Source organism: Dendronephthya gigantea, unplaced genomic scaffold (genome assembly GCF_004324835.1).
Source record: "Dendronephthya gigantea isolate DGI-Jeju-01 unplaced genomic scaffold, DenGig_1.0 000083F, whole genome shotgun sequence".
Lineage (NCBI taxonomy): Eukaryota > Metazoa > Cnidaria > Anthozoa > Malacalcyonacea > Nephtheidae > Dendronephthya > Dendronephthya gigantea.
Genome location: NW_021163093.1, coordinates 446,312 through 469,797, shown reverse-complemented (window position 1 = coordinate 469,797; position 23,486 = coordinate 446,312). Strand labels below are relative to the sequence as shown.

General features: G+C 36.8%; 1 protein-coding gene across 1 annotated transcript; it reads right to left on the bottom strand.

Annotated features, from left to right (window-relative positions):
- Positions 1–15,848: 15,848 nt before the first annotated feature.
- LOC114533053 (four-domain proteases inhibitor-like) lies at positions 15,849–23,141 on the bottom strand. The gene is made up of 6 exons (XM_028554635.1): positions 22,989–23,141; positions 21,664–21,712; positions 20,809–20,883; positions 19,688–19,789; positions 18,796–18,938; positions 15,849–15,993 (listed from the first exon to the last, which is right to left on the bottom strand). The coding sequence occupies exons 2-6, from the start codon at positions 21,671–21,673 to the stop codon at positions 15,973–15,975; spliced, it is 351 nt and encodes a 116-aa protein (XP_028410436.1). The 5' UTR covers positions 21,674–21,712; positions 22,989–23,141; the 3' UTR covers positions 15,849–15,972.
- Positions 23,142–23,486: the final 345 nt, after the last annotated feature.

Genomic DNA, 23,486 nt, shown 5'->3' with positions numbered 1-23,486 from the left:
AGTTATAACAATAATCCTTTAAAATATCATTGTTATGTAAGGTCAGCTGAATCTGAATTCGTGCGCACAATTAAGACGATCCTATCTGTGCTTCTATTTGGGCTCTTTGTTTTTATTCCTGTGATATCATTAATTGCCATGATATTAATAAGCAAAAAGGAGGAAAAAAAGGTCAATGGTTATTACAGGTTAACGGAAAGTCCGATGTCATTACTATCCATTCTGCGTCTGTTGTTTTGGGATGGTTTTGGAATGGTGAGATCTTCTGTACGGAGGTGTTTGTGCTTGGGAGTGATCTTCTTGTTATCTTGGACGCTGAAATTGTTCGATTACTCTGGCGTCTATATTGTGCTTTTTGCGCTCTCGGCACTGTCGACTCCTCTTGTCAGCTTGTACAATTGTGAAGAGATTTTCGTGGAAATTGATTTTTTAGCTCTATTGTATTCATCTTCTATTGTAAAGCATTTCATTATTTCGCTTATGAAATAGATATCTATTTGTTGTCCAAGGCCAGATCGAAAGTGATTGGTTTAGTAACGTTTCCCTTCAACATTTAACGCTGGAAAGAATCCTTGATTAGCTTATCTGAATCTGTTAAGCCCTCCAATACATCGCGATGTTTTGTACTTTATAAAGTTATTCTGTACATTAAAGTTGTTTTTCTTTATTTGGTTTACATTCCGGTTGTTTTTTTCTTGCAAGTTGCTTTAATGTTTGTATGCCTGTATCATTGTGTTAACTTACTTTTACCCAGCGCTCCTGCCAAAACAAGGAGGCAAGTTACTATATGAAGTGTATTGCCCATCTTTCTTTTCTCTCATTTCCAGTATTCCTTTGTTTTTACTTGATGCCTCCTGTTTTATTTATCTTGCTTTGGGGAATAATTCTCAATATTGTCTGCTTTTTCCCTTACATTGTTTACATATCAATTCTGACATTTTACTCCTGGATGATTTGGTCATCTGTTGAACAACAATATGTCGTCTTGATGAGGCTGATTTATGATTGCAACATGCATTACAAAAATAACCGCGACACCAACAATGACAACAACAATGACAACAATGTCCCCAACAACGTGAGTGGTCTATCGTTAAACATTGTTCACAATGACTCCGGTAGTGGAGAAAGTGAGATGTTGAACGAAAATAGTAAAATTCTGTGCGTGGTATCAAAGAAACTCTATGATAATATATACATGTATAATATAATACATGTATAATACGTACCATGTGAATCTTTTTTACTTTGCTTTAAAAGTCTTTTCACTTTTTTTTTCTCTTATCTTATTCTCACTCTCGTTCGAGTTCTTCAAGCCAGCGATGTTTCCCCAACAGTCCAGTTGCTCACAACGGTCAGCGTGAGTGCTTTTCTTTACATTATGAATATTGTTGCGGCGAAAAAAGAAGAAGATTAGAAAGATGCGTGGAAACAACAGTTGAAACAACAAGTGAAACCATTAGTGAGCAAACTAACGGCTCCAAAACCTGGATTACGTCAGACTGAATTAAGTATACCCTATCATGTTGACGATTCAAATTACGGAGTAACTAGCGTTTAGTGTAACGTTTTAAAAACGGATCATCTTTGACTTAACACAAATCTAACAAGTAATCTGGCGCGGACAAAAGGAATGAATTCTAAACAAAATATTTACATTATTTTCTTAACTTTTCCAACACAGGGTGTATAAAAAAGTACCCCCTATTAAAATCAAGCTTTTGTTCGAATTTGAATGCCTTATTATTATGCTAAACTCATGGGTGCTTAACATGTAAAGAGAGATATTCAATTTGAATGCCTTAACCTATGCCTACCTTGCCTATTTATCAGTGGAATAGATACAGGGTGTATAAAAAACTGCAACACTTAATATTCATATATGTTCACTTCTATGCAATAACAGACGATCGTAGGAATCGTAGGGAATTATTAAAAGTTGCATTTTTTTTATACCCGGTATAATCAGGTGTTACGCAAGGCTTCATAGTGATTGAGATACGCATATAAAAATAGTCATAAAAATAGAAGTAGCAAGAGCATGACAGGGATTAGTGATTAAGTTTTTGCCACAAGACGCCTGAGTAAATATAATTTCGGCCCATTCGCAACTATTAAATCACATTTCCTTTCATGCATGACATTTCGTGGGATTGAATAAAGTAGTAAGGTGAAAATATCAATCATCCTATCAGAACGTGCACATCTGGATCAACAGTCGTATGTCGTTGCCAAGTTTAACTGTCATAATTGAAAATATGCATGCTCGAGGCAGCTGCGAAGCTCTTATGTCAATCAAATGTGTTTTTTATAATGCGCGGTCGAGCATTTTAAGAGTTACGTCACAAGAAACTTAAGTCGATTAAAAGTTGTAGTAAATGTAGTTAAGTTATAAAATAAGGTTCACAGAAACAATGTTTGATAGTTTTAATGCATGTTGATGATAAATATTTTAAGTTGTGAACATTTTTAAGTATCGATCGATTGAGCAGAAGATCAACTCGACTAGTGCGACAACGCCTTAAATAAACAAAATATGAGAGCTGGAGCGAGCTTCTAAGACCAACCCACTGATTACATGTACAACGCTGATTGGCTGGATAAGGATCAGCCCACTATGGTTGATGACGTATGCAAGAGTCACTGAACCCTCATTATAAAAGGGCGTGCACAGCACCTGAACCTTCAGTGGACTAGCAGAGTGGACACAAGAACTTCGGACTGAACCCCGAAACGAAGTGGACTGACGGAGTAAAGATTAACTTATGAAACGTTAGGAAGCTCAACGACAGAACTGACGAAGAAGACAAGAACAGAAAACAACGAGATCCGAAAGGACGAATAATCAGAAGAGAAGAGAAGAACGGAGAAAGAAGAGAACATTAGCGAACTTTAGTAAAAGCTTGTAAAGATCTCGTACCTCGCGTATCAATTAAAGAATCTTTATAACACAGGCATTCAAATTCAAACCGAAGCTTCGTTTCAATATAGGGGGTACTTTTTATACACCCTGTATGATATTAGCAGGAATCGATAAGTTTCGGGCTGAGGCATTGTAGTCTAGTGAAACGATAGGAATAATAATGGTAATAATATTAATAATGATAATGAGGGGAATATAAAGCATAGAAACATTGTAGAAACTTCATAAAACTATGGAAACTATGATGTACGAGGTGTAAACAGTGCATGCAAACACTAGATTTTTTAATAAATAGTTACTCCAAATAGCATTTTAATGCCAGTGCAATTAATTGTATTTTTAGGATTTGAAAATATTTTTTATTCCTTCTTATTTGAATAGCCAAAGGACGCAGCATGTACATATTTAAAGTCAGATTAGAATCTCTATTCCTGCATAATTCAAACCGCAGTTGCTAACCTACACTCACGGTCACAGATTCAATGTAGGGTAAAAAATTTTATCATAAAATCCACGGTGAGCTCACAGCACTGAGTCACACAGATTTTTTTGCTCGTCGAACTATTACATGAAATCTAGATTTTTGTGGTTTTATTCACTTTACGTCGAATATATTATGAAATACAGAATCAAAAGCTGACCAGGCAAAAAACATTTTCATCTGTTATTTCACGTGGTTCCAACTGTCTATTTTCCTTTCCACGTAATAACGGCTCATCAATTCTTCTTCATTGCTGTAAAGTTCAGAAAACCAAAGAGTGAATTACATTTAAATTTAACTACACTAGTAAACCAATATTAAACAACAAGGACACTAGTAGCTTATTCGAGGGTAGAAAGGATTGGTAAATGGAGGGAGCCATGGGGTAGCCTGGGCACCTGTATCCCACAATGCTTCAGCTGGTACATCCTGAATAAAACATTTTATTACACATCGATTACCTGGTTTAAGGTGGCTTAGATATTGTCCTAATATTAACTAAAAATGTCACCAAATCCAAATAGATTTAGTTCTTTACTAAATAATATTGTCGGAGCCCTTCAAAGTCAAACTTGTAGAATCTGCCGTTTGCTGGCCAGGCAAACAACATTTTCATCAGTTATTTTCACGTGGTCGAACTGTTTTCCTTTTCACGTAATAACGGCTCTTCAATTCTTCTGTATCATAACAGATCTTGAGGTAGGGTCTACTCATTGCTGTAAAGTTCAGAAAACCAAATACTAAATTACATTTAAATTTAACTAGTAAACCAATGTTAAACAACAAGGACACTAGTAGCTTATTTAAGTTTAGAAAGGATTGGGAAATGGAGGGGACCATGGGGTATACCATGCTGGGGGATGGAGTGGTGGTGGCAATGATGGTGGCAATGATGGTGCTGGAGGATGGAATGATGGTGCTGGTGGTGGGCAACTCTGCGACTATGGAAATGGGAAAAAAATGTTTTAGGTTTCTAAGTTGGTTGTAGTTGAGGGGTTTAGTGCGTAGCGTACTCGCGTACTTCGTCGTGTCGGGAGTAAAGGTGGGGAGTAGGTGGTAGGTTGTATCGGTTCTTCATTCTGTTGCTCTTCTTCCAACTGCCTGTTCAGGTTAGGCTCCTGAATATTCTCTACTGCTGCATGGTTTCAATCGTCTTCTGGGTTAACCACACCAGGTTCACTTCGGTTGTCTCCTTCGTTTCCTTGTAATGGTTGTTTTTAGGATTACCAAGATTCTTCGGATCAGGTTGTAATACGCGAATCAGAATCTCGGAGTCATCACTAATCACTTTCGCACTGCTCTTTCTTTCGATTACGCTATTATTCTTCTTTTGGGGGGCAGTTTCTTGCATTTGTTTTACTCGTGGTTCCGGTGTGATTGGGAGAAAGTCGCACAGCAATAAGAGGTTTCGATGAAGTAACCGTTTCCTTCCATCTTTCGCCTCTGGTTTCACTTCATATACTAGACTGTTCGGCATACACTTACGATAACATGCATGTCTTCTTCCCAGTTCAGTCTCAATTTCCCCGGACCACCGCGTTCGCTTAAAATTCCTTACTAGTACACGGTCACCTGTTTTTGACGTTGAATATCTCGCACCTTTGTCATAGGTCATGTTCGGTAGAATTTCTTGTTCATCATGGTCAGTTGAATTTCTCACTTGAATAACCATCGGCCGGGAGGAAAATCCACTGCTTATATTTGTCAGTTGGGCACCCGTATCCCACAATGCTTCAGCTGGTACATTCTCAATAAAACATTTTTAGCTCGCCTGCACTTTAGTGCAAGAGAGCTATTGCTATAGTCTTGGCGTCCGCGTCCGCGTCCCCGTCCCCGTCCCGGTCCCGGTCCCCGTCCCCGTCCCCGTCCCCGTCCCCGTCCACGTCCGCGTCCACACTACATGATAAGTAGAATGTTAAGATGCCACTTTTATTTTCCCATTATTTTCAACTTATCTACTTAAGGAGTCTATTTGTTGCAAAAGAACCATTTACCAGGGGGGAGTGAACATTATACAACAAAATATAATGATAAGGTCAATGTTAACATGCTATATTTTTTCTATACTTTGGCTTTACATCAGAGGAATCATTATCAATATAAGTCATCAATATGCATTGTGACTATTTAGTGCCATTTGGTACGCATTTATACAATAATAAAGAGAGTTTTCTTCAAAATTATCAAATGATAAGGTGAATGTTAAGCTAATTAGCATAATGATAAGGTCAAGGTTAAGATGTTATATTTTTTAAATATTATGGCTTTGCATTGGAAGATTCTTTATAAATATAGCTCATCGATATGTCTTGTGACTATATGGTGACATTTAGTACACATTTACACAAAAATAATGGGAATTTTGTTCAAAATTATCAAATGATAAGGTGAATGTTAAGCTAATTAGCATAATGATAAGGTCAATGTTAAGATGCTATATTTTTTAAATATTATGGCTTTACATCAGAGGAATCATCATAAATATAAGTCATTGATATGGATTGTGACTATTCAGTGCCATTTGGTACACATTTATACAATAATAAAGAGAGCTTTGCTCAAAATTATCAAATGATAAGGCAAATGTTAAGCTTATTAGCATCATGATAAGGTCAATGTTAGAGTTATCCAGAGTTATCACGCTCATTACGATTTTCAGGGCTATTGTGTAGCCCTGTCTTTTTTAGTTCAAAGTTGTAGCTGAATCATATTTAACGAAAGTATTTGTACAACCCTAAGCCATATGAGAAACTTTCAAATATTTTCACCTGTATGCTACCATATGTTTGTATTGCATGTACATGTACAATTATAAATTATGAGATTGTGTTGTGACATGCCGTATCAAAATTCAATCGCTTAGTATAGAAATCATTCAGGGAGTGAATATAATTATATAAAACATAGTCCAACGTTAAAGTTTAAAGAATATTGTCAGATAATTCGCAATTACAAGCTTTAGCACATAAGTATTTATAAGTAGAAAGCCGATAGGCTCGGAATGCAAAGGCAAATGGCAACGCATGTGACATATATTTGCATATTATTTATGTAGATACACATGCAAATATATTATTAAAGCCAGTTAAATTGTAGACAGGGCCCTATAAGATTTATGTACATACCTTTTCGTTGTTTGATGCATAATCCTTTTTTGTGTAGATATAAAAATCCAATCTTGTCTTTTTCATAAAGCTAGGCGCACACACGACGATTTTAGTCGGCCGATTCCTGTCTAGATTGTCTAGATGGATGTTTTCATCAAAATGTGGCGACTGGCAATCTATACTTGGTCACTCAGATTAGACCAAGTAGACTCGCGTACACGCGCGAGGCGCGAGGCGCGAGCGCCGCGAGAAGGAAAACATGTCTGGGCAAGGGCTGCCTATATGTCTAAACCTGAATGGACCAACTATCGTAAAATCGTTGTGTGTGCGCCCGGCTTAAAGCAGGGCCTTTTGCCTGGTCCGTTAACTTACCTGTTGATATCACGTGCGCGGATTGCGAGAAACGGAAGAAATATTGGTCACAAATAAAACTAATGTAATTCCGAGGCCAGTTTTGGCCAGTAATTCTGAGGTCACAACTAATATCTGAAGTTTGTGCTTAATATTACCTTCCAAAGCGGATTTTAGCCTTGTAATTTCTAAAAAAAGATCGGTAATTTGTGCTTCATACAGATACCTTCAGGGGCGCCGTGGCCGGGGGGGCCAGGGGGGGCCATGGCCCTGTCGGAAATTTACGAACATTGCATGTTGTCGGAGTCTATCAATCATAACAGAGACTAAGCTATTTTTGCATTTGTGGCTGTGTTATGCTGAACAACCCAAAAGTATTTAAACTATCAGAAAATAGACGCGGTTATTTCTAATATTAGCTATACGGTACGACACTACCCCAAGTTTTTATTATACTGTTGTCGCGCAGGCTAAACTAGCTGTTTTTTCCGAACGTTTCCGGTTTCGATAAACATGCATAGTTTCTATTAATATAACATTACGCAAGGAATGTAATTTTCGAAATGTCGGAGATTGGCGCGATAAAATCGCGATGAATGGCGATGTATCTTCGACCGCATTTATTGTTTAGTGAGTTTATACAGTCTATTGCATTATATGGTGACTGTCTAAAGAAACACCAGCATGTTCCGTATCAGAATGCTGGACCTACAGCAAATCCTTTTCAAGTTTATAGTACTTTTAATCAAACGGTTTCTGAAGTTTATACAAAGATAAGGTACCACGATAGTACAGCAGAAGAAGTAAACTGATGAGAGGATTGAAGCAATTGCGAATATGTTTATATTTTGGTTATAAACAAATGTTGCGTATAGGATACGCAGCTGTATGTCATCCACTAAGGTTACAAAGCTATAATAGAGTATCGTGAAATAACGTATCGCGTTATTTGTTAATGCATGTGGATTAGAAATTTCTGTAATACAGTTTTCCCACAAACAGTTAACTTTATCAAAAATTATTAAACTACTCAATTGAAAAGCGTATGTAAAACGTGAATATTTATCAGTCATATTCATTGTGCATGAAGTGTTAATTTAAATTAGTAGACGTAGCTCGTGATCTTTGAAATAGCAAATGCATGCGCGTCCTTGCCTAAAACCCCCTGTCAGTTTTATCAATATTCATTACTTTTTTCTTATATAAAGATGTCGGGAAAAAAACGTGCTGGTCGGAATAATGTTGCCTTTGGCCACCCCTATATTAGCACACCCACGGCGCCCCTGATGGGCCTCTCTTAGTTACAAATCGGAAAAGCTTAAGAATAAGCTTGATTACAGTGGAAATCGAATCAGCGACCATTGGTTTGTTTGTCCAATGCCAGCCTGTCCTATTGGAACTCGAGTGGTGTTATGATTCTGACTGTCAAATGTTTGTCCTTGACGTCTATTGTAGGTTACAGTGAAAACTCATTCGTTTAAAATGTTGTGATAATACTTTTTCTCTGATAGGATTACCAGAGCCTCCTGTTGATCTTCGACTTTCCCAGCGGACGTCAGAGAACGTGGTTCTAACTTGGTTACCAGTCACTCTTTCTCTCGATGGCTACTCTAATGGTTATAAAGTGAGCGGTTATAAGATTTACGTAAATGATATTTATTGCACGGAGATTGTTTCTGCCTGTGTGGACAGCATAGCAATACCAGTGGAAAAACTGAGAAATCTCGGAAAGCGACACGACTTTTCGCGCATGCGCTTTGTTGTTAGAACGCTGTCCGTACTAGGCGAGTCTCTCGACTCGAATGCTGTGGAAATTTGCTCCGAAGATGATGAAATAGAAAATAGGACTTGTGGGAAGGTGGAAGGAGCTGTTTTAAGTGTGAATAATGGGGATGAAAAGATTTCGAGACAGGAATTAATTTAGATTTGCCTAAAAATATTGATGGAGGCAATTTATTGAGTAATGGCAATGCTATAGTCTCAAGGGATTTGGCCAATTCTTTGGAAGCGAACTCTACTGCATTAGAAAGTAAAAACAATTCTGAATCGCCGGAAAACAGCGTTGGAGAAAACTTGTCTGATAAAGAAGGTACAAGGAACCAAGGCACTTTTTTAAGTAATGAAAGCGATCAGGAAGACAGCGGCGACGGTCTTCACCAGGCCACGTCGAGTAAGGATTCGACTTCGGAAAGTAGGACCAGTAAGAAATCGAATGTTTCCGAGGTTGCCGATTTGAATTCAGGAAGTAAGGATGACAACGAGAACGTGAAAGATGGCGGATTAGAAAAAGATACGACGAGTGCCGCCGATGTTCCTCCGACGCTTGTCCGAAGGCCACCAATCGTCAACCGGTATGACGTTGAAACGGAAAGTGAAAGTTATAGCACGGAGTCTAAGACCATGGACACGGAAGATGAATTGATTGAAAGATTTGAGCATTTTAAAGTAGGTTATCTAATTTGAGACCCGTATACACAATTTGCTGCGTATTATCGATTTAATTTTCCAGTTTTTTCCCGGGTTTTATAGTGCAACGTACCTTCTGTCTAGCCTTTCAAAATCCATAACTTTATTCATGTAGATTTCGGGGCAAAACGAAGTCGACGTCGCTATAAAAACGACGAAGGCTATAAAAACATGAACGAATTACCTGAGTGTGACACTCTCGGCGGTAACCATCCAGGGACTAAAGAAAACGGTTCGAATACCGAACCACGCGAAGGAGAAGATATCAGAAGAAGCCATGGCAATAATACAGATTCTTCACCACAGAGTAATGGAATTTCGCAGAACAATTTAGCTACAGATCATCGCTCCTCAGGGAGCGAGACTGATAGCGAAAAAAAGGAGGACAAGAATCACTCGAAAGATTTTCAAGCATTCATTCAGAATGCGGTGTCGGATGATACGAGCAGTTGGGCAAAGGGGATGTCCCACCTAACTATCGGACCACCGCATTCCGAAAGCGAAACGGATACAGAATACGGGCCACCGTTATCTGTCATACACGAAGTTGATGAAGATAATCTCACCGAAACAAACGGTCGCACCTCACAAGATAGAACCAGTGATGATGAAGCCACTCTTTCTAATAAACAACTAACCTCCCTCCCGGATGACCATTCTAGGAACTCGAATCTAACTGGGAGTTGGAGCCGAACCATTACGTCCGATGACGAGGGTTTCCGAACTGAAGACGATATTTTAGATCTCCTTGATGGCGAGGATGAGGCTACGATTGGTGGGCCTACGGTTGACAATACAACATCTACGACAAAGAAAGGACAAAGTGCGAGTACATCTAGGGTTGAGAATGGTAATTTTAGAACTACGAGTGATAATCGAAATGACATCGACTATAGGACAATTGGTAGTAATGATAAACAAACCATGGATAATACTGAGATTTTGAGAGATAGAAATGTTCAGCAAGATAAAATTGATGGGGTTACCCAGGAAAATAAGCCAGACTTAGATTCCGTAAATCTCACGGAAAAGGTAAGCGGCAATACACAGGTAAGATCTGATGATAATAGTTCTAAGGGTGAGGAAGTTACTGTCAGCTGTCACAATCAAGACAACACAGAACCTAATTCCGATGGAAATAAGACAGAAGACGAAGAGTTGACTGAAAATATTAGCGAGTCTAGTTGTCCCACAAGAGCGTCTTTAAGATCAGATAGTTCTCTTTCTGAAGAACCTCCTGCAGCTGAAAACGCTTTAGAAACCATAATCGCTACGCTATCCTTGCCTGATAACCACCGGGGCACGGTGCAGACTGGAAGCGATGGTAACGAAAACATTCCGAGTGGTTCCGAACGAACGCCCGAAGTCGCTTCCGCCCAGAACAGGTCTGACTCGGAAGGAAGCGAGGTTGCTTCGGAACAAGTTCGTTACTACATCGCGTTGTATAGGTATGACCCGATGACTATGTTGCCGAATGTGGACGGAGCTGACGAAGAATTGCCATTCAATGAAGGAGGCATTATCAGGGTAAGTCAGTTTCAGAAACATTGTGGGAAAGAGATTGAATATACAAGTATTATTTAGCAGGATTCCCGTTTGAAGCACGACAAAGGTAATAATTCATGTTCAAATTCTAAGTTCTCGAACTTAATCCCTGAGAATGAGGTTAGATTTAGGATTAACTCCAATCAAATATAATCTAAGACCTAATCTCAAGGATTAAATCCGCGTAGTTAGGATATTCTGTTAAACATTGAACATAATCATGGACTAGACACTCAAAAATGAAACAAAGACAAATTATTAAAAGACAGAGGAAACGTTAAAATGTATTTCATGTTCAAATCCTAAATACTCGAACTTAATCCCTAAGATTAAGGTTAGATTTAGGACTAACTCCATAGTACATAGTACATAGTACATGGAACATAGGACATAGGACATAGCACATAGCACATAGCATAACATATATGTATATATAGTATATATAGTATATATATAGTATATAGTATATATAGTATATATAGTATATATAGTATATATAGTATATATAGTATATATAGTATATATAGTATATAGTATGTATATTATGTATATGTGCTATATTAGTATATATGCAGCAGCCACTTTCACAGAAGTTGGCTCTGAATGTCATCTGAGAACAATCTTTGTAATGTTTTTCTTTGTCTCAGGTGATTGGCGATGTGGACGATGATGGTTTCCTCTGGGGTGAATGTAAACTCAAGCAAGGATTGGTTCCATCAAATATGGTCTCCGAAGTCGATATCAACGAAGCAGAAGACTTGTTTAACGAAGATACCAATGACGTCAGATTACAAAATGAGCTGAATTCACATGACCAAGTCAATGGGGAACTGGACGTCAATATTATCTCGGAGAATCTTGGAGAGACTGGAACTAGTGGTGACAGGTTGTCGTTTTGGGAGAATTTGGAAAGTGATGATTTGCGAAATGAAAGCTTGAAAGATAAAAGCTTTGTATGTTATGACCCATTGAGCGATTCTCCTAACGTTGACAGTGAGGTATGAAATTTTTACCAGTTTCAATTTATATAAGTCCAAAGGGGAAGAGATGTGATGCATTTTTAAACAAACAATTTAACATTTTTATTACGCCAAATTTAAACTGGTGTTTAACAAAAAAAATAATTAGCTCCGTTATATTAGCTCTATACATTTTGCGAGAAAAAATGATCTTGCTGCAATTTGTCCGTAATCTCGAATGCAAAGAAATCTTGTTTTTTTTATAATTGAATTGTCATGGAATATTATAGGTTGAATTGAAGTTCAAGTCCGGGGAGATGATTTTCGTTTTTGGTGAGATCCACGACGACGGTTTCTTCGATGTAAGTGGGGCCTTTCCTGTTTAAGTCTTTGGAGATGTCCTTTTGATTTGCATTTGTAATTTTCAAGTAGAAACATTTTTCACATTTGTGCGCAGGAATTGTCACTAGTCACCTTTTTTTAGTTCTTTTCTTTTCACGATAAGCGCACGAATGGAACGATTCAATTCTTCCTGAGCACATGCATGTTCACATTCCTTTAAAATTTAACCAGAAATATGCTAATCTATCGTAATCGCTGGAAGTTGTCTTGAATCATGTACTTTCTGTATCAGTCTACATAGCTCATGGGCTTGATAAATCTTTTAACACATTGGGGTGAATATTTTTCTGCAAATTGCCCAAATTTCCGAGTAGTTCGGCTTAATTATTCAAGGGAAAAATCCCTTATAGCAGCATGCAATGCAAAAAATGAAGTTGCGGATATTTATATCTGTAAAAATTACTCGTCTACTTCATTTTAGGAACAGTCACTGAGAAACCTCAACCATAGTCCCACTGAAGATGGCGGAATTCCTCACAAGAAAAAGGGGAATATTTTCTCCAAGGGAAGGAAAATGTTTAAGAAAGCTTTCAAGTAGAAAAAGTCACAGGATATAATTCCGTTGGTAAAGTGTGCGCGTATAAATGATGTAGTCAATTGAAAGAGACCAAATTGCTGTTAGAGAAAGTTTTAAAACGTATATTTTAATCAAAGTATAACGGGTGAGCGAAGTAACCTCGATACTTTTTAATGTGTTTTTTAACTAGTTGTTATATACTACTTCAGTCTTACGTTTCCAGCAAAAATCTATAGCAAATATACTTAGAAAACATATAACGTTCTGGGAACTAGATTCATCGCTAACTTATAATTATGGCTTCAACTCGATTCATTGCGCCTCATAGAAAAAATACAGGTTAACATATAACAATATGGCAACTAATATTGAATGTATTCTTTATATGATCAAAATTTTACCCGTAGTATAGACCTATTTAAAATTCCCAGCACGCCTTATTCAAACCTCCGAGCCTTCGTTAAACTACGAATCACTTTTAGCTTTCGTATATATATTTAATACCAGGTTTAAGTTATGTAAATAACAACTGTACAGATCAGTAGTGTATAAAGAAATGCTAATCTGACAACTTCACCACGTAAATTACTTCATAAACTGGCGTACTTCCCAGGGGCGCCGTGGGTGTGCTAATATAGGGGTGGCCAAAGGCAACATTATTCCGACCAGCACGTTTTTTTCCCGACATCTTTATATAAGAAAAAAGTAATGAATATTGATAAAACTGACAAGGGGTTTTAGGCAAGGACGCGCATGCATTTGCTATTTCAAAGATCACGAGCTACGTCTACTAATTTAAATTAACACTTCATGCACAATGAATATGACTGATAAATATTCACGTTTTACATACGCTTTTCAATTGAGTAGTTTAATAATTTTTGATACAGTTAACTGTTTGTGGGAAAACTGTATTACAGAAATTTCTAATCCACATGCATTAACAAATAACGCGATACGTTATTTCACGATACTCTATTATAGCTTTGTAACCTTAGTGGATGACATACAGCTGCGTATCCTATACGCAACATTTGTTTATAACCAAAATATAAACATATTCGCAATTGCTTCAATCCTCTCATCAGTTTACTTCTTCTGCTGTACTATCGTGGTACCTTATCTTTGTATAAACTTCAGAAACCGTTTGATTAAAAGTACTATAAACTTGAAAAGGATTTGCTGTAGGTCCAGCATTCTGATACGGAACATGCTGGTGTTTCTTTAGACAGTCACCATATAATGCAATAGACTGTATAAACTCACTAAACAATAAATGCGGTCGAAGATACATCGCCATTCATCGCGATTTTATCGCGCCAATCTCCGACATTTCGAAAATTACATTCCTTGCGTAATGTTATATTAATAGAAACTATGCATGTTTATCGAAACCGGAAACGTTCGGAAAAAACAGCTAGTTTAGCCTGCGCGACAACAGTATAATAAAAACTTGGGGTAGTGTCGTACCGTATAGCTAATATTAGAAATAACCGCGTCTATTTTCTGATAGTTTAAATACTTTTGGGTTGTTCAGCATAACACAGCCACAAATGCAAAAATAGCCTAGTCTCTGTTATGATTAATATACTCCGACAACATGCAATGTTCGTAAATTTCCGACAGGTTTGAATCCTGGGGGGGGGGCATGGCCCCCCCTGGCCCCCCCGGCCACGGCGCCCCTGGTACTTCCAAAATATATCAGCAAATCGTTTAGCCAACGCCACTACGGTTAAAAATATGCGATGTTCGAATCACCAAGATTTTTCATCGAACTCGTATTTTCTTGGTTTTTTTCTTTAAATTGTTCAAAAAATATTTAAATATTATTATAACAGAGATTTTAATTGCAAATAATTTATCTAAGTACTAATTGAAAGAGTTACTTTATTGTTTTATAGTGAAAATAAAATAAAATCGATATTTAGCCTAAAGTTCTTTTCAGCTAGGATAAATATTTTGCGTGGAAGAATTGAGTCGAAATCTCAAAATCTACGAAATTTTATGCTTTCTTTCAAAATATTCAATCTAACGTGTTTTTGCAACGTGTTAAAAAAATGGCGGATTTCAATTTTACCCTTTTTGTATTCTTGAATTGAAATTCCTTCTACTTCACCGTATTTGCACCTCAAATTCTGTAAATGTTCGTTCATATGCAAACCGAATGCTTATATACAAGCATAAAACCTCTCTTCTTCATAAATAGAAGGGCTATACTTATGTATGATCAATTTCGTATATTTTTTCGCCATTTGCTGTTATAAAATATAATTAACTTTGTCTCACATTAATTATAGCTTGTCAGCAAACGTCGAGCTATGCGTAAAGCCTTCTTGCAAAGAAATAAAGAAAAAACGTTCAAAATTAAGGGGACTCCTTCCTATGTATCATAATTCGTTTTATTTTTTTACCAATCAGCAGCGGGCGGAATCCTAGCCTTTCCTGCAATCTGATTGGCTAATATCGCCGATCGGCAAAGGTATCTCCGATCGGCAAAAAAACCTTCACAAACTTTAACTGAGAGCAAGTACACGCTATACTACAATCCAGTACAAACCACTTACCATCACGCAGTTACTCATAGTTTTGATATTTCATTTTCAATGTTCATTGCTATACGCAGACGAACAAGGGAGAATTTCGTTTTACACAAATTAATACTTCTACGTAAAACGTGGCGCACATGCAAAGGTGAACTCGTGATCAGTGTCATCTGCACATATTCTTAGTTTGCTGGAAAAAACTCAAGGCATATTCAAACAACAGATAATGAGATGATGATGGTAAAATTATGGTTCTCACTTCATGGCTGTTGTTTAAGTGCATTTGACGCGACCAAAATGTGACGCGTATGAATTAGTCCTTTGTTTTGTCACTTTAAAGTTCCGACACAGCCAAAGCATAATCTGATCATAAATAACATCCAAATTGAGGATCGTGGGTTGTGTGATGTACCCTAAAAGGAGTATATAAATTCCATTTTTTTCTTCTGAAAAAGAATTAGATAGAAGCGATCACTTCGAAAACCACTCATATTAAGAACTACAGCAAATTCATGATCAACCATTTATTTGTAAATTGATTGAAGAATGTAGCACATATATTCCCCTACAACAAACGAAAATTACATCAAGCATGCTTCACAAACTACGCGAATGAAGACCCCCTCTCTACACATCAATTGTAGTAAACGTATGTCATCAAATCTTCATGATTCTTGTTTACTTTTCATTTGGCAATAACTGTGAAGAAATGAAATTGACTTTATCACGATTAAGTAATTAAACAAAAAAATGTTGGCAGTACGATAGAAAAATGTCCTTTTACTTTGCTAGTTACTTATAGGATATTGCAATTGTTACTATGAAAAAGGGTTGTATATATACAAGTTGTATGTTATAATACTTAACAATAACTGGATGAGGTTGAACATGATATGAAAAATTATCAAGCCGACGTTTGAAGTTAATAACGACAAACTGAAACTTGATAATTCCCCATATCATGTAAAAACCGAATTCAATTGTTAACTTAAACCAGAGAGGTGCTGAAACCACCTAACGCTCGCCTGCACTGTTTGTCTAGAATAAGGAATGTATGAAAGGTATCTGTATGAAGCACAAATTACCGATCTTTTTATTAGAAACTACAAGGCTAAAATCCCAGATATTAGTTGTGACCTCAGAATTACTGGCCAAAACTGGCCTCGGAATTACATTAGTTTTATTTGTGACCAATATTTCTTCCGTTTCTCACAATCCGCGCACGTGATATCAACAGGTAAGTTAACGGACCAGGCAAAAGGCCCTGCTTTAAGCCGGGCGCACACACAACGATTTTACGGTAGTTGGTCCATTCAGGTTTAGACATATAGGCAGCCCTTGCCCAGACATGTTTTCCTTCTCGCGGCGCTCGCGCCTCGCGCGTGTACGCGAGTCTACTTGGTCTAATCTGACCAAGTATAGATTGCCCGTCGCCACATTTTGATGAAAACATCCATCTAGACAATCTAGACAGGAATCGGCCGACTAAAATCGTCGTGTGTGCGCCTAGCTTTATGAAAAAGACAAGATTGGATTTTTATACCTACACAAAAAAGGATTATGCATCAAACAACGAAAAGGTATGTACATAAATCTTATAGGGCCCTGTCTACAATTTAACTGGCTTTAATAATATATTTGCATGTGTATCTACATAAATAATATGCAAATATATGTCACATGCGTTGCCATTTGCCTTTGCATTCCGAGCCTATCGGCTTTCTACTTATAAATACTTATGTGCTAAAGCTTGTAATTGCGAATTATCTGACAATATTCTTTAAACTTTAACGTTGGACTATGTTTTATATAATTATATTCACTCCCTGAATGATTTCTATATTAAGCGATTGAATTTTGATACGGCATGTCACAACACAATCTCATAATTTATAATTGTACATGTACATGCAATACAAACATATGGTAGCATACAGGTGAAAATATTTGAAAATTTCTCATTTGGCTTAGGGTTGTACAAATACTTTCGTTAAATATGATTCAGCTACAACTTTGAACTAAAAAAAACAGGGCTACACAATAGCCCTGAAAATCGTAATGAGCGTGATAACTCTGGATAACTCTAACATTGACATTATCATGATGCTAATAAGCTTAACATTTGCCTTATCATTTGATAATTTTAAGCAAAGCTCTCTTTATTATTGTATGAATGTGTACCAAATGGCACTGAATAGTCACAATGCATATCGATGACTTATATTTATGATGATTCCTCTGATGTAAAGCCATAATATTTAAAAAATATAGCATCTTAACATTGACCTTATCATTATGCTAATTAGCTTAACATTCACCTTATCATTTGATAATTTTGAACAAAATTCCCATTATTTTTGTGTAAATGTGTACTAAATGTCACCATATAGTCACAAGACATATCGATGAGCTATATTTATGATGAATCTTTTGATGCAAAGCCATAATATTTAAAAAATATAACATCTTAACATTGACCTTATCATTATGCTAATTAGCTTAACATTCACCTTATCATTTGATAATTTTGAGCAAAACTCTCTTTATTATTGTATAAATGTGTACAAAATGGCACTAAATAGTCACAATGCATATTGATGACTTATATTGATAATGATTCCTCTGATGTAAAGCCAAAGTATAGAAAAAATATAGCATTTTAACATTGACCTTATCATTATATTTTGTTGTATAATTTTCACTCCCCCCTGGTAAATGGTTCTTTTGCAACAAATAGACTCCTTAAGTAGATAAGTTGAAAATAATGGGAAAATAAAAGTGGCATCTTAACATTCTACTTATCATGTAGTGTGGACGCGGACGGGGACGGGGACGAGGACGAGGACGGGGACGGGGACGGGGACGGGGACGGGGACGGGGACGGGGACGGGGACGGGGACGGGGACGGGGACGGGGACGGGGACGGGGACGGGGACGGGGACGGGGACGGGGACGGGGACGCGGACGCCAAGACTATAGCAATAGCTCTCTTGCACTAAAGTGCAGGCGAGCTAAAAAACGGGTGATACAAATTTATATCCCCGCATTAATTTTGTTGTTTTACATTTCTGCTGCTTGTGACATCAATTATAGTTCATGTCATGACTCATCGTCAACGCTATGACGAAATTATCGGGCATGAACAAAAATTGGATCATTTGCACGTTATCACAAATGGAGAAAATAGACCGAAGTCTGTTTTCACTATATACTGATTCTCAAAATTGTTTTGATGTACCGTGTACGCAGAGTCATTTAACACCATAATATAGGACGAACGTAATATTTAATTGACGATCATGAGCAGGAACATTTTCTACTAGCTCAGCCAGTCAGATCTCGTAAAAGCTCACATGCAGTTAGATATTGTATTTTTTATTAGCTGATGCGAATCGCTGGTGAGAATTGTAGATTCATATGTACATGAATATTGCAATATATTTGGGATGCATGTTCATCTCACAAACTGAAAATATTGTTGTACACATGCATGTTACTTACACACGCTCCGTGATAATCCAATCTCACTACTCCGTTAGTTTTACACAAGGAAACTTTCAACAGGCACGGGTTAGGATATGTCTTGCCGTCGGTGCCACATTGTGGGTCGTAGTTAACAGGGCAGACTTGCGCACATTTTGGATCTGAGGCAGAGACAAGTCTACGTTTTAGGTGCTGGCTGTATGAAAGCCGGATAGCGCTATCAACTAGATAGTGTTTTTCCGGCAAAACTAAAAATTTAATGTTCTTCAAGCATTTTTAGAACGGTTCAAAAAATCACTATCCGGTGGATAGCGCTATCCAGCTTTCATACAACCGGCCCCTGTAAAATTCACTGTGCATTGAGTTTAACACTAAAGTAACAATAACATTTATAGTATAACATTTATAGTACGCGCGTGCTGATTGGTCGAGAAGCGTGTTTCTATAACTGTATAGAAACACGGGAATTTTCCCGCCGAACTTGACAAGCGAAGCGATGTAATGAGAATTTGTAATTAAATCGAATTATAATATTTGTACAAAATCTTTTTATTGAGTTATATTATAAAAGAAATAGAAAACATTTTTTCCTGTGTTTCTATACAGTTATAGAAACACTTGTGGGAGTTTGGGAGAACTCGAAATAACTTTAAAAACTCGCCATATACGGGCTCGTTTTCCCACTGATTATTTTTTGTTCTCCCAAACTCCCAGGCGTGTTTCTATAACTGTATAGAAACACGGAAAATGTTTTCTATTTCTTAAATATTGCAGTATCGTTGGTACACGAAAGGAAAGAGGTTGCGTCAGAATGCAGTAATAGATGCAATGATAACTATTCTTCCATCCTATTATCTTATTTTTCTCAAATTTCCTGGAGAAGACTTTTTTAGTGAAATGATTTACTTACCGCAAGGTCCTTCGCTATAAATTAGGGTTCCTTCGTTGAATACACAAGCAGTCTCCTCCAATACACAATGATTGGGATAAGTATTGCCATCTGGTCCACATACTAGAGGAAAGGATATAAATGAACAAGCAACAACACAATATGTATATATATATATATATATATATATATATATATATATATATATATATATATATATATACACCCATTTGCAAAAACGTTTGCCGCAGATAGATAGATAGATAGATACTCAAAGTCTAATTAGAATTGCATATGAATACATTCGAATGGGATTTCAATCATATTACACAACATATGCAATTCTTATTGTACATATATATATATATATATATATATATAATATATTATATATATATATATATATGTATATATATATATATATATATATATATATATATATGTATATATATAATATATAAATATATATAGAATTGAAGACGTCTTACTTAATAAGTAAGCCTGAAGCATGCAGATTGTGGAAGCATCATGGGCTGGGATTGCTTTAGCGATAATTGTGTTTGCATGATCACAACTCGATTTAAAGGGCAATTTGCACGGTGCAATTTTTCTTGCAACTTGCAATGCAATTCTACTTTTAAGAGATGTAAATTAGTGAAGAGTCTTCAAAATGTAAGTGTAAGAAACGCCATGGAGTGTAATAAAGAGAAAAGTCCGGTAGTTGCCAAATTTACATCTCTCAAAAGAAGAATTATATTGCAAGTTGCAAGAAAAATTGAACCGTGTAACAGGCTTAAAGCAATCTGACAAAGCAGAATTAAGTATTATTCCATCCGTTAAAGGCACGCCATATATACCATTATACCTTCATTACCTCACTATAAAATTTATATTCGCTTGTAACTTAGTCCGGCTCTTAGTCTGAAGATTTCTTCAGCCAATACGTTCCGTCACTGATTGGGTCATTGACTTTTTATAAACGCTATGTTCTTTATGCTCTTTTAAAAACAATTTATTAGCCATTATAATCTTTATAGCATTTGGGATTCGATTTCCGCCTGGATTACCAGGAGGCCGCTGCCAGGTTGATCCTTAGTCAGTTCAGCTATTATGCTCAATATACTACGGAAAAAAAAATTTACCTTGTGACGCTTGTGACGTAACAAGCGAACTTGACAGCATATAAGCTGTGGTTAGTGCTAGAACAAAAGCGAGACCTGGGAATATAAAATTAATCACGATTACCATCAATGAAACCAAAGGTTAGTGACGTCTAGCTCGGACATTGAGATGTTACGTTTACACTTACCTAGAGTATACTAAGGACAAATATTACGATATGCATGACTCGTGTGGGCCTTTTCGCGATAGTTGCGCGTTCAATATATGAAGCCGCGTAAACTAGTTATTGTCAATCAAAAATGCCTGCACCGTATTCTAATGATTTACGCTGGAGAATGATTGACCAACGATTATTTTATGACAGAAGTTATAAAGAAATAGAATAACAGCTCTCTGTTAGCTCTGAACTGTTATGCATGCGAACGTTTCAGACGTTTTTTAACACGGGTGATGTGAAGACTTGCCGTTTTGGTAGTCCAATGGGCAGCGTAATATTATCCCCCAAACGAGGAATATATTGTCATGCATTGCTTCCTTCGAATGCCCCAACTGATCCAGCTACATGAGATGACAAATTATATTCTCAACGCCACTAGTTCTTCTTTTGGTCCAATAGCTAGTGTACGCGGCTTCATATATTGAACGCACAACTATCGCGAAAAGGCCCGCGCGAGTCATGCATATAACAAATCTATATATATATATATATATATATATATATATATATATATATATATATATATATATATATATATATATATATATATATAGTGTACGTAATTGTATCATATAAAGGCACGGCAGAGGAACTTGAAAAAGTTCAACAACTCTGATGCAACGAAAAATCATGTGCATGTAGAAAACGGATAAAATACCTTCTTTCATGGTTGATTTTTTAACAATAGCAACAGCAATTAATTTAACCTAAAAACGAATCGTAATGTTTTTATTCACATTTCAAAGATAACAGTGTAAGACGGCAAGATCAGGCGTTAACTCCGGGTACGATAACGTTCAACTAAATGGAAAGGTATACCTTTCAGTAAGGATATAATATTTAACAATGACTATAATATGACAGTGCAGTCATGCACTGAAAGGATCTTTAATGACATTTGGTTTGAAATCAGATGTACAGTACAGTGCAACTACGTGTATTTCCGGATGGTTTGCCCGGTTCAAAAATAATAATGAAGCAAATATGTTGTAAACACATCGCTTGCTCCAACCTATACAAGCCTCGCTTACTATTGACTATTCCTTCCTCGTATATCTGCGCTTGCATTGTATGCCGTAAATATGCTTAACACAAATTTACAATGACCTATATATAAATCAGTGAAATATTTTCACTTTGTTGTACGTTCCTTGCCAATTCCTTCGTGAATATTGATCTAGGCCGAAAACCAATCCATTCAGTAATAATTAAAAGAAAAAAAATTGTGAAAACACTACTTGCTTCGACCTATACAAAGCTATTTTCGTAAATTATGTTTTGTTATATTTGCTATCCCTTATGAATGGGCAACTTTGTCAGTGGAAATACACACTTGCATGCGTCGCCCAACACTGTGTGTCTCGAACTATTAAATATATAGCTACATACATGTAAAGCATATATTGATATATACCGAATTGATTATACATTGGCTTGTTGAACCGTCTATTATATTAACTTTGGTGGGAATTGCGGTGTACTTTGCTGGCTAAAATGATACATTTGCCGGGCTGAAATATATTTTAGCCTGCTGGTTTAAGCCAATTAGAAGAATGACAGAAGTTTTTACCCATTGCATAATTTTTTATACAAAATGAGTTCAGAGTCGGGCCAAAAACATATTTATGCCCGCGAACATCAATTCTATTGTTATATTAGTTACAATATATAGATATGAAATCTCAGAGGCATGGAATATTTCTCAAAAACGGCGACAAGGACGAGGCGCTGTACTTTGGTTGGCGCGGAGTGAGAAAATTTTGACATTTGAGTCCTCTAGATACTTAAAAATAGCCATTTCAGAATAGCCATTTATTTTCAAATAAAAATTGTACTTATAGCAATCACGCGTCCATTAATTGCAGGTACACCCTATTTCATTTAGAAGAACACATTCGCATTTACAAGGACACGCTATTTCAATAGCTGATATTCATTGCATGTAATAATCAAACAATTTGTACAATATCGTAAATCCTCTACCTTTGTAATTTATAGTCCTCTCTGATCCTCGAATGGACAGCAAGATGGTTGGCGATCAGTTGTGCATACAAGCTAAAACAAGCCTCTTTATATATTGTTGTTGTTTTCATATTCCGCCGGAAAAATATACGAATAAACAGCGTGACGTCAGCATATCTTCAGCGCGCATTCACTCCTTTGAGACAGCGGCGCGAAGCGGCACACGGCTAAAAATAACCGACTCTCGTGTTGTACGACGGAAGGGTCTTCGGGCGAAGAGTCAATAAAACCGACTGATAATTATGCGTATCACAAAGCATTCGAATGTGTTATAACCTATTAATCAAAAGCACAGATATAATTTATAGCACCGTTTACGTTAAATTTCATTTCCACTGCACCAGGGTTTCCACAACATATTTGCACGCGAATCTCCTTATATAAGGGGATAGCAATGACAAAGAGTGAACAAAGACCTTGTGGAAATAGTGTATAATCCTTGGTGGTTGTTATTTCATG

Excerpts from the sequence above, each read along its gene's own strand:
- LOC114533053 (XM_028554635.1), bottom strand. Across the intron at positions 19,790-20,808 it reads TACGTCACAAGCGTCACAAG|TATGTGGACCAGATGGCAAT; the intron begins GTAAATTTTTTT and ends CCTTTCCTCTAG. Across the intron at positions 15,994-18,795 it reads TGGATTATCACGGAGCGTGT|TTATTGCCAAATGAAAAGTA; the intron begins GTAAGTAACATG and ends ATTTCTTCACAG.